Below are 12058 nucleotides of genomic sequence, written 5' to 3' on the forward strand. Positions count from 1 at the left end.
CATCGTGGTCCCTGGTGAGGTGACTGAGGCTCAGAGAGCTTAGGAAGCTGCCAGCCAAAGTCCAGGGTGGAGGCAGGTTTGTCTGACTTGAAACCTCACGTTCCCCATGACTCCCCCATAGGGTGCCCAAGTTTCCTTCAAAGCTTTCGTTGTTCACTACTACCTCCCCGTCCTCAGCCCTGCCCTCATGTGAGGGGTGCAGACGAGGGGTGGGGAGTGCTAACGCCCCAGAAGGGGAGCAGAGTCCCTGCAGTGGGACAGGGCAGGCTCCGAGGTGAGGCTGAAAGGCAGGCTTTGATTGTACTTTGCCAGACCCTCGTACGGTGACCCAGGCTCGGTCACCGGTGCCCAACAGGTCCCGGATCTCTGAAGGGCAAGGCCAGAGCCAGGGTCCATCTGAGGCCGGAGCCTCCCCAGATGGTGCGTAGAGTGGGCTGCTGGCCGCGGGAGTTGGCGGGCACATTCCAAACCCTATAAAAAAACAACTGCCCTGCTTGCCAGAGGCTTAGGCTGCAGCCTTGTGCATAAGACCACACGGCAACCGGAACCCCAGGAATGTACCAGGGGCCTGGCCGAGTCTGCTGACACGGGAGGGGTGGCAGGGGTGGGCGCAGTGCTCTCAAAGGTCCAGGGACAGGGAGGCCGGGGGTGCCAGGGACAGGCTGAAAGGCCGAATCCCGCTGGCCTGGCCCTGTGCTGGGCAGCACCAAGGCCTACCCGACTGGTGCTACCAAAAATCATCCAGAACTTAGAAATCAGGCAAACGGAGGTCACCGCGTCCTTGTAACGCCATGTTGGAGCATTTCATAACAGGCCTGGCCAAGGATTATTTAATTATCTAGGACAAAGTTTATCAGCCCCAGCCTTATTCACATTTCAAGCTGGATAACTCTTTTTTGGTGGGAGGGGGCCCTCCTGTGCTTTGCAGGATGCTTAGCAGCATCCCTGGCCTCTACCAGTAGATGCCAGTAGTGTGGGCACGGTCCCCACCAAACTGTCCCTCCTTTCCCTCGCCCTTGGAAACCATTGACCTGGGAGAATATACTGGTTCCCCTCTCACTGTTCTGTCCTGTAGAGCTGCAAATGATTTCTGCCTGCTAGAAAAGATAACCCCAGTAGGTTACTATTTTACTGCCCGGTGGACGTCAGCTAGCTTGATAACCAACCTGGCAATTTTATTCCATCATTTCTTTCTCCACTATCATATACTTCTGTTCCGCTAATTCTCTTTGAATCAGCTTTACCCTCCTGTTTGGGCTGAGGGGAACTGATCTTTAACGTGTGTTCCTTCTTTATTGTAATCAGTCATGTTTGCACTGATTGAAAAGTCTCCTTGGACACAGGATTGCTCTGTGGCCGAAGTGAGATAATGTAGCCCGAGCAATCAGTTTCCAGTCTGTGCCCAGTAATTAGTAACTGTGACTCTTGTTGCTTTTCCATGTGGGTCCCCTCGGGCCGGTCTAGGTTGGAATGGTGACCCTCCCAAAGTCCCCTTTAACTCAGGCAGGGGGACCTCCTAGGATCAGCGTTGCTTCAGACCTCAGGGAGCAAGTGGGGCTTCAAGGGGCAGAGCTGGCTTTAGAAGGTCTTGGTTTGGGTTCAGGGTCTAGGGCACTGCACTCTGGTCTTGGCTTCCAGCTGCCCTTGGACATCTCACTGCCCTTTTGCTGGCCCCAGTGGTGACTCTGTGTCTCTTCTCTCCTCCTGCTTCGCTGACAAGCAGTGCCCCTCTGTGTCCCGCATCCCTAGGCTTTTACTCTCCAGGGAGAATTCCGGGACAGGGCTGTGTTAGACACAGGCTTCCTAAGCCTAAGGCAGGCTTCTCTCTTGGGCAAGAGGAGTCCAGCCCAGGCAGAGCCTCGGGCTGGATGCTCTGTGTGTCCATTCTGGCCTGGGCAGGCAACAGCTTCACAATCAGGAGAAAGCAGACTTACAGTGAGGGGCTGGGGGCTGCTCTCGTGGGACGCCTTCCTGTACCAGTCCCCAGGGGAGCAGGGATGGTCATCATCCTCTGTCCTCCGCTGTCCAGAAGGCCACATCAAGATGCCCCACAAAGGGTACGGGCCCGCCCAGATAGCCGAGCGGGTATGTGCACCCAGTCTCTGTGCCTCAGTTTATTCTTCTGTAAAAAGGAGAAAAGTAGTACTACCTGCCTTGTGGGGCTGTTGTGGGCAATACATGAGATAATGCATATAAAGCATTAGAACAGAACCTGTACGATGCAAATGTTCGACAAATACCAGATGTTGCTGTCAAGGAAGAGGAGGAGGAGGAGGAGGACGACGACAGTTTGCTGCAGGATGGGGTTGGGGGTGGCCAGGAAAGCCATTCAGATAAGCTGGATGTTTCAAGGAGTGAAAATGAAGCATTAAAGAGACATCAGGGACAGACAGTGGGTGGAGGAAAGGGGAATTTTTTTATCTGAAATACTCCTTTGGTCATACCCTAGAACAACCCAAGGGTCTCTGGGATCAGGGCTTGGTGACTGGGGAGCCCACTCTGAGGCACAGTGGTGCCTCATCTAGTAACTTCTCTGAAGTGTATGATGTCATCCCCATCTTACAAATGAGGGGACCTAGGGTGCAAAGAAGTTAAATAACATGCCCAAGATCACACAGCTAGTATATCAATGGTTCTGGACTAGAAAACATACATTGTAGGGGCTCCTGGGTGGCTCAGTCGGTTAAGTGTCCAACTTCGGCTCAGCTCATGATCTCTCAGTTCGTGGGTTAGAGCCCCGCATCGGGCTCTGTGCTGACAGCTCAGAGCCTGGAGCCTGCTTCGGATTCTGTGTCTCCCTCTCTGTCTGCCCCTCCCCTGCTCATGCTCTGTCTCTCTCTCTCTGTCTCAAAAATAAATAAAAACATTAAAAAAAATTTTTATAAAAAAAAGAAAACATACATTGTAGCCCTAGGACCCATTCTTAACCACCACGCTGCTTCCCCAACCTGGCTGATTTCAGAGACCATTTCCCCCTCCGCCATGATGCTACATAGCTGGCCAAGACATGAGCATCCTGGATCTTCTTCTTGCCATCCTCTGACCCACTGTGTCTCCCCAGAACTCCCCTGCCCTCTCTGGGCAAGGGCCTCAGTTTCCCCTTCTGTTCAGGGAGGACCCAGGTTTCCCCACTGACACAGAACAGGCAGAGTCGGGGGGGGGGGGGGTACTTCAGCACCAGTCCATCACCTGCAGCGAAAGCAGGGGGGAAGGAGATGGAGAGTAGGAGAAAGCTCCTGGAGAAGCACCCAGACCTTCCACGGGAGCCTGCTTCACGGACAAGTGTCAGGATTTCTTTCCCACAATCGGGGGTTCCAGCTGCCCCCTGACTCTGTTTGCACACAAGTCAACCGTGGGAAGCCCTTCCTGCCCCCTGACCAGCCCTGCCCCCCACCTCTCACCCATCAAATGCTCAGACCTGCAAAGCCCATTGCCCGGTGAACGTGGGCACCTGTATCTCCACGTGTCGGAAATTAAAATCACTGTAGCCCTCCCTCCCACCTCGGCCTGCTCCTCCCCCGGTGTTGCCTGTCTTGGTAAGTGATACCGCCATCTGCTCTGGCACCCACTCTGAAACCCAAGTGTCATCCTTGTCTTCTTCCCCTCCCCCATGCGTCCGTCCCTACATCCCGCAGTCACCAGGTCCCACTGAGCCGTCTCCTGTCTCTCAACGTCACCCTCTTATGCATCATGCCTCAAGTCTAGTCTCCCCTGTTTCCTGCCTGGACAACTTCATGACCTCTTCCTCCCTCTCCCTGCTTCCCACATCGTACCGCGTTCCAGTCTACCCTCTACATGGTAGCTTGAGAGATTCTTCTAAGTCCCAAACTCCTCTCTCAATCTCTTGCCTCCAGCCCTTTGCTCATGGGGCTTCCCTGCTGAGCCTTCTATAACCTCTCCCCGGTGCCCCGACCCCTCCCCTCCAGGACCAGCTACATGATCGACAGGCCCAGTACGAAATGAAAAACTGTAGGGCCCTTTGTCCAAAAAGTCGGAAATAAATGCCATTGAAGGTATCAAAATGCAAAGCTTTTTCCTTCCGTCCATGGTTTCTTTTTCAATCTGTCATGGTGGTTTTTGGTTTTTTATTGCCTATTTAATGTTGTAAGGCACAAGGGCAGACCCTCACAGGCACTCCCGTCCTCCTCCATGACCTCCTCCAGGCTTCTCCCACCAGCTGCCAGGTTCCCCCCACACACACCATCCAGCAGCCAGACATCCTGTGTCTCGGCCAGAGGTGGGAAAGTGGAGACAGGCATCTCCCTTCCCACGGGCTTGCTGCCTCCACCCAAGGTGGACAGGAAGGAAGCACACAAGGGTGGATATGGCCACCTCTGCTCCAAGAGACACAGGGGATGTCTGTGTGCTTGATGTGGTCGAGGGATCAGCCACAGGCTCCACCCGGCGATCATTCGCTGAATGGGCCGCGGAACCGTCAGCCCAGGGTGGGGACAGCCATTGCCATGCCCTGTCTTGAGACACCGAAGATAGACCGCATGTATCCAACCCTGACCCTGGCCCAGGGCACCGGCAGGGAGAGAATGAGCGGTGTCTGTCTTTTGAGGTGGGAAGGGGATAGGAGGTGGCAGAGGGCGAAATGTGAGTGAGCCGTGGCTCCAAGCTACTCATGCATGTACCATGATCTCACTGGTCTTCGCTCACAAAATATGGATTTAGAGATGAAATTATTTAAATTTTCAGTGCCATACCCACGGATCATTAAACCCCAACCATGGGGTCCTTCTGAATGCAGGCCCCGGAGGGACTGCACAGGTCACATGCACATGAAAGTTGGCCCTGTCCTCGTCCTTCACATCTCAGGGAAAACATCCCATCCTCTGGGAGGGAATAGGTTTTCCTCCAGTGCAATATCATAGTGTCCCAAACCTTATAGATTTCCCTTTTCAATTCAGATACTTGTGTAACTGGTTTAATTATCATCATTTTAATTGGTTTAATTAATTAAGGCCCGTGAAGACAGAAACTAGGTCTACTTGGTTCCCAATCTTATCCCCAGTATGTACCAGGGATATAATGGGCACTAAATAAATATTTGTAAAATGAGTGAGAATGCTAATGAAGAATTGGTCCTTGGGACTCCCTTCTTAAAAAATATGGGTTATTTTGGATGACTGGGAAGTCCCTAACCTTTCTCAGATACCTACAAAAGCAGGCAATAGGGTAAGAGAGAGATAAATGTCTGATTTCCCGTCCTTCTGGTCTAACTCCTCTCATTTTCCTCCTGCTGGATTATGCAGAGATGAACATATAATTGACAAGTAGGAGTGAGGAATCCACCGCTAGAAGCTGGCTGTGTGACTTTGAGCATCACCTACCCTCTCTGGACTTTACCCCAAAGGGATCAGATCAGGATCCCTCACTGACTATTAATAGCCTGTCCAACTTTGACAGTTGAGGGGTATTCGCTGCTTTGGAAAGGTTTCTGGTTAGTTCTTCCTCTTCCAGGTAATTTATCATCCTGTGTTTATGCACTCTAGACCTTACCCGAGGCGTTGTAACTCCAGCCCACAAGCTAAAGGGAAAAGCACACAGGACTGCGTGAAATTGTTAGGGCAGCCATTTTGTTTCAAGATGGAAGAGGACAGACCCAGTAAGGCGTAATTTAATAACCTCCAGAGGGCAATTTCTTTTGAAAGTAACCAACTTCTTAAGGAGTTGAAATAAAACTAAGGCCCCCAGATATGAAGTCCTGAAGAGTGGGGTGGACCCAGAGCCCTCCTAGATTCAGGAACACTGAACACTGGGTCTGCCTTGTGGAAGGCCCCTCCCAGCCTCAGTTGCAGTCCTGCCCACATTTTGTCTCACTTTCCTTCCACACGCAGGAGCTCAGAGTTTTTTCTGTTTATAGCCAAGCACACACTTAAAATCCCAGCTTCTCGCCAGCTCAAGATAGATTCCCATGGAAACCGGCATAAAGGAGAGGCAAAGAGAAATACCTTTGTTTCAGGCCCTGGATGCATGTTAATTGCCCTCCCCCCCCCTCCTCCCCCGTGGTATAAATGCAGGAAAAAACCTGTTGAAATGGCGGGTCCATTGTCCTGTCCCCTCGTGGGCCTGAGAGCACTGTTTCTGTGAGGGATTCCCCTAGAAGTCTTCATGCTGTTACCACATTAGCAACACAGCTGTCACAAAGGCAGGCCCTCAAGTCAGAGAGGCCTGAGTTTGAGACCCTATGGGCAGGACCTGCATGTGGGGTGATCCCGAGCAAGGTACCCAAACTCTCTGCCTCAGTTGCCTTGTCTTTTACATGGCTTTAATGTTGTTACCTCACAGGGATACTTCTGCGGATTAAGTAAGACAATAATGTAAAATATTTAGCATAGAACCTGGCATCTAGTAAGCACACGACAAATGGTAACCATGCTTACTATTCTCTAGCTGTTGAGTAAAATCAGCCCTTTTACTCCCTAGGGCTCCATTTTCTCATCCACAAACCAGTGAGGCAGGGAGAAGATAGGACAAATCCCTCCTAGATCTGGCATTTTATGGTTCTGTGTCCGTGTTACTGGTGAAGGGGTGAGGAGAAAAGTGGTATAGAGGTCTAAAACGTGGTCTCTTGGGATTCCTAGATCCCACTCTCCCAGGAAGCAAGTTTCTTCTGGCTTATATCCAGGAAAGGGAAACTAGCCTTCTGCCTCCATTGCTCAGGAGCTGACCTTACTAAGCCTCAGTTTCCACATCTGTCAAATGGGACTACTTTATGGGGTTGCCGGGAGGATTTTAGAAGCTCACTCTCATCAGATGCCCAGCACAGTGCCTGGGCCCTTGCTCAGGGCTGGATGGTAATATTACAGAATCCAGAATTAGCAGGTGTAGCCTGCAAAGCTCTTGAGTCACTCAGCCAGCCCTGCAGGTGGCTGGGAGCTAGACTGAGGCTCTGGCATCATCCACCAGCATGCCGTTCACCAGGGGGGCCTCCCTGAGCCTGGGGCTGCAGGCCCACAGGAGGGGGGTGGGAAGACCTGTCTTACCAGACCAAGGTTGAGAGTGTTGTTGTCATCTTCAGGCATGGGCAGGTACACAGCCAGGGCCACACAGTTGGCGAAGATGGTGAGCAAGATGATTGTCTCGAAGGGTCTGGTGCCAGGGTTAAGGAGAGCCCTCGAGTGAGGCGTCGGATTGGTGCAGTCAAGGGGACCAGAGCCCTGAAGGTCCATCTGGACTAGGAATGTAAAGCCAGGCTGATGGGCCCATGTTGCTCCTTCCCTGCTCTCCTGCGGGTTGTACATTCTCCTCCGGAACAGGTGACTTCCATTTAGACCTGCTGGGACCTCGAAGCTCTGGTTCCTGGCTGGAGTCTTAATGCTCCGCTGTAAACGCCTGCCCATCCCCCAACCCTACCTGCCCTGCTCCTGAGGAGCCATGACCTTCTGAGATTCCGGCCAGACAACCTGGGGGGCCCACTCGGAGAACTGGCAAGGGAGGCTGGGGGCTGAGTATCCACAGGGCAGGACAGGGAAAGGGGAGGCTGCCGAGATAGCACACGAGCCTTGCAGCCAGAGGAAGGACTAGATAACCCAACTGAGCAGCCGTGCTCCTACTCGCACTCACTCACCCCTCCCTTCCAGGCTCACCCACCGCTTCACGGGGGCCGGTTTCCAGGGGGCACCCCATGCCCATTCCTTGTGGGTGAGCCGTACAGCCAACCGGATAGGCTGAGCCATTGGAAAGCGGGTGTGGAAGGAGAGGAGGGAAAGGGAAGGAGGGGCGTGGTCAGTGGTGGAGGTGGGGACAGGTTGTGGGGTGGGAGGCACGCTTGTGGAGAGGGTCTGGACTGACAACCCCACTCTCTTCCCTCCAGTGTTTGAGAAGAGGCTGGCCACAGGGGCAGAGGCCAGCAGAGGAGGAGGCGTGGAGGAGCAGAGGTTGGAGGAGAGAAAACCCACCCGGGGAAACCCGATCTCACGGGAGACGGGCCACAGGGAGAGGCAGCGAGAGGTTCCACGTCACCAGGTGCAGCTGTGGGGAGCAGAGCTGACGCCGACCCCAACTATTCCAACCGGCCCCATGTTTTTCTTATCTTTCCAATTATCCCTTATTCTCCTTTCTTCTAGGGAACAGCTGGTGGGAGCCTAGTCTTCCAGAACCCTACAGAAATATTTCAAATATTCCTGACCTCTCTCTGAGAAGGCACTTGACATAGCCCCTCCCCCCAATCTCCTTCCTCCCTTCCCCAAATAACCCAGATATTTTCATCAGTCTTCCCCTCAGAGCTACTGCAAACATAGAAAGGGATCGCAAGTCCCTGGCCCCAGGCTGGTATGTCTGAGCTAAAACTGCCAGGCCTCTTAGCCACTGCCGGGAGCCCCTCACAGCAGCCCTTTGTTCAAGGCCATTTCTCCCCCAACTCCAGCCCCAGCCAGCCTCCCCTCACCCAGCAATCTCTTTGCTTTCACACTCTCCCACCAAGGGGGAGAATTTTCTTACAGAGGCCGCCACTTTTTTCTCTCCTAGCCTGTGTCAAAATGAGACTGTTGCTTCGAACCCCGCAGGGGAGCCCCATGACAATGTGACTTGGGCACACCTGTGAACCGCCCTCCCCCAACCCTGGCTCCTGTTGTAGATGGTCCTAGGGCTGTCACTGGGCCTTGGGCGGTGCACTCAGGCCTCAGGAGCCTCGAGAGTTCTGCCGCTCCCTTCCCCCTCAACTGAAGGCTTCCTTCCCAAAGGCTCCTTATGTCATTCTGTGGAGTTCGCCCCATCTCCAAGCCCCCAGTCTCCCCGGCCCCCAATCTCGTGATCTGTGCCCATACCCGGTCTCCCTCTCCCACATTACACGCGCTCTCCCTGATACCCTGGGGACCCTAAAGGATACTTCCATTCCACGATGTTGATGCAGGCCTTCCTCAGGGGGTTCTGGAGGGTCAAGCAGAACAAGGCCCGGGGTGGCCTTGGCAGAATCTCAGGAACGGGCTTCTTGGGCTGTTTCTTCCTCAGGCCCTCATCCTGGGGTGAGGATGGCTCCATAGCTCCCCTGGCAGTCTCGCGGTCTCCTGTTCCCCCACCCCGCTGCCCTCTCCTTCCTGTGTCCCCAGCGCCCCAGCCTTGGGGACTGGACCGGCTGAGCCTGCTGGGCCAAGCGTGCCCTGCTGAGCCAGCCGTGGGCGTGGGCAGGAGGATTACTCCCCCTGCTCCCAGCAAGTAAAATTAGCCTCCGCTCGGCTCCCCGCTGCCTGGCCTGAGCTCCTGAGGCCAGGCAGCTGTCATTCCTTCCCAGCCCAGCCAGTGACATCCCAATACGTCCCTGAGGAGGTTGGTAGGGGGGTGGCGGAAGGAACTTTCACACGGGCCTGGGATGGGGGCGGCGGGCGACAGGATGGAGGGCTTCGAGGCTGGGGCAATCGAGGGTTCAAGAAGGGGATGGCCTATGATGGGGAGCCCCGAACTTCAGACTGGCTCCCTGCTGCCAAGATTAGTACCCCACCCCACACCTCGCTCCCTAGCCCCTTGACACCGTCCAGAAAAGGTGCTGGGTGGCCTAGTTCGGCATGACTACACCGCACCCCCTCCCATCTCAGTCCCTGCTGCTAGAGTTCAGTCCCCCCCACCCCATGCACACCCCATGTCAGGGAAAGCTAACGCCTCCACACTGGGATGGAAGGCTCCCCATTAGAACCTTGAACATGAACGCTTCAGGCACAGCCCCTGCAGCACTGTGCAGAGACTGTGCGCCTCGTGGGCTTCTCCCCCAAGCCCTCAGCGCCTAACTGCACAAGGGTTGTGTCTCATGCCTGGGACTCTGGCCCCGCCCAGATACCCTCCCTGGTATACACAAAGCTCTGTCAATGTTAGTTGAATGCACAAGCTAACAGAACACCCCACACCGCCCACAGGAAGTGCTCTGAGCTGCGAATGGGAATGCGAGAGGGGCACCAAAGCACGTGGGGGTAGACGATGAGCTGGAATCACAAAACCCAACAAATCTTTTATTTAGCCTCTTGGTACAAACACTGTGCCATATGGTCCCACTGCCCACAGAGGGATACAGGCTGAAGGGAAAAAACACAGTCCTCACACAACCTCGGGGGGTGGGAAATATGAAAAGGCTACACCAGGAGGTTAGGGCTGGGGGTGGATCCTAGCCCTCCATCAGGGAAGCCAGACGGCGCCACCAAGGCCCTCTCTGGGCTTCTTCCCAAGTCTGATCTCGATCTCGGCCGAGGGCAAGCAGTAGTCTGGCCTCCGCCGCGGCCTCTGGGTTCCTCTCGAGGTGGGGTGGGAGGCGGGGGTGGCAAGCCAGCTCCCAAAGTGGACGCTAGTGTTTGAGGCCATCTCGTGGACGGCAAGGGCACGGCTCATCCAAACCAAAGACCGGCTGGCCTCCTAGGGAGTCGCAGACACAGGGTTGCGCCTGTGGCGACAGAGGACGGGGCAGGGCCACCACGGCGGGTTGTGCACCACCCCGCCGCGGGCTGAAGCGGAGACGGAGACCCATCCAGGGACGGCCGTCCCGGGCTGCCCTCCTGAGGCCTGGAGCTGGCGCGGCGCGCACCCGCAACTTCCCGGGGCCCGGCGCCCTCACTGCTCCGACGGGGCTCCTCCGGTCTCTGTGGTGCCCCCTCTATCCCCGATCAGTGGCTGGATTCCTCCGACTCAAAGAAAGGCGAGGAGGAGAAGCAGGAAGACTCGGACGACTCGGGCACCAGGGAGGCGGGCCCCCGGGCCTCGCCGTCGCCCGGGCAGTCGGACGGGGAGCCCGCGGGCTGCGCGCCGTCGGGGGCCGCGCTCAGCAGCTCCTGCAGGTACTTGATGTAGCGGATGGCGGCGCGCAGGGTCTCCACCTTGCTGAGCCGCTTCTCCGCCAGGGCGCCCGGGAGGTGGCCGCGGAGGCGCGCGTAGCCCTCGTTGACGCACTTGACCCGCTGCCGCTCGCGCTCGTTGCGCTTCTGGATGAAGGCGGGCTCGAAGGGGTAATCGTACACCCCGAAAGCACCGGGGAAGGGCACGTAGGGGAACACGCCCGCGTAGGCGTCGTAATACTGCGGCTCGGCCGGGCCTGGGTACAGCAGCAAGGGCACGTTGCCCAGGGGCTCGGCGGGGGGCAGGGGCGCCCGGCGCGGAGGGGGCACGACGCCCAACTGCATGCAGCTGGGGGGCGCCAGGGACCGCCGGTCCACCAGGGCCCGGCAGAAGTTATTGTTCATGGTGCCGCGTGGAGCTGGACCCAGAGTGAGACCCTCCCCGGGAATCGCCCCTGCCTGGGGTCTGCGCCGCCCTGACCACGGGGATGAGTCACATCGCCAGCCACGGCCCTGGGGTACGAGGATCGGTTAGGGCTTCTCTTTGCCCTGTGGGATGGCCTCCGAGGTGTCCCAAACAGCAGTCATCGTTGCGGCCTAGCGGGGCTCCTCGCAGGGACTCAGCAGGCACCCTCTCCAGTCCAGTAGTGGCGCTGCACAACTCTGGGGACCCCTGCCCTCTTCCGGGGCGCCCATGTGGGCAGGACGGCAGGCCTCTGCACCCCGCTCCCTCCTGAGCCCAGCATGCGCACCTCCCGCGGGCACTAACCCTGGGGCTCCATTCTGGTTCTTGTTCCTCACGGCCTTGGGGATCCCCCGGCTGCCTGGGCTGCAAACCGCCGGCTGCTGTTAGGAGTGTGCCCGCTCAGCTCAGGGACATGTTTCTAAAGAAGAGGAGAGTGAACACATCAGTTAGGAAAGGCTTTCTATGATGGGCTTCTTTGTGTTACCCCCATCCTCAAAGGGGATGTAAGCACTATGAGGGGAGGCAGTGTGGCTGCTGAAGACGATATACGGAGAGCAGGGTTCAGCCCTGCGTTCATCCCTTCATGGTTGGGGGGCCTCTCTGGGTCATGGTTTCCACATGTGGAAATTTAAATATCCCTCACTGGAGGTTAATAATATGGGAGAATCAAATGAGAAAAAAATATACCAAAAAACCCCACAAAACAAACAACCCTGGGCCTGGCTTATAAAAAGTGCCCAATGACCCTACAATCCAGCAATCACACTAGTAGGTATTTACCTAAAGAACACAAAAATACAATTCAGAGGGATAGGTGCACCAGATATATATA

At 55.8% G+C, this 12058-nt stretch overlaps 2 protein-coding genes across 3 annotated transcripts in view; both read right to left on the reverse strand.

Moving 5' to 3' along the window:
- CACNA1S (calcium voltage-gated channel subunit alpha1 S) overlaps positions 1 to 9083 on the reverse strand; it is a 65541-nt gene extending 56458 nt beyond the window's left edge. For both annotated transcript variants that reach the window (XM_078441106.2, XM_060644060.3), the window contains exons 1-2: positions 8837 to 9083; positions 6993 to 7098 (exon numbers count right to left, since the gene is read on the reverse strand). In XM_078441106.2, coding sequence (XP_078297232.2) covers positions 6993 to 7098; positions 8837 to 8988 — 258 coding nt within the window. In that variant the 5' untranslated portion in view covers positions 8989 to 9083. The remainder of the gene's footprint in view (positions 1 to 6992; positions 7099 to 8836) is intronic.
- An 862-nt stretch (positions 9084 to 9945) lies between these two features.
- ASCL5 (achaete-scute family bHLH transcription factor 5) lies at positions 9946 to 11823 on the reverse strand. The gene has a single exon (XM_060644061.2). The coding sequence runs from the start codon at positions 11163 to 11165 to the stop codon at positions 10593 to 10595; it is 573 nt and encodes a 190-aa protein (XP_060500044.1). The 5' UTR covers positions 11166 to 11823; the 3' UTR covers positions 9946 to 10592.
- Between the last annotated feature and the right edge of the window lie 235 nt (positions 11824 to 12058).

The sequence above is a fragment of the Panthera onca genome, chromosome F1 (assembly GCF_046562875.1).
Source record: "Panthera onca isolate mPanOnc1 chromosome F1, mPanOnc1 haplotype 2, whole genome shotgun sequence".
Classification (NCBI taxonomy): domain Eukaryota; kingdom Metazoa; phylum Chordata; class Mammalia; order Carnivora; family Felidae; genus Panthera; species Panthera onca.

Coding starts and splice junctions, on each gene's coding strand:
- ASCL5 (XM_060644061.2), bottom strand. CDS start 11,165: ATGAACAATAACTTCTGCCGGGCCCTGGTGGACCGGCGGTCCCTGGCG.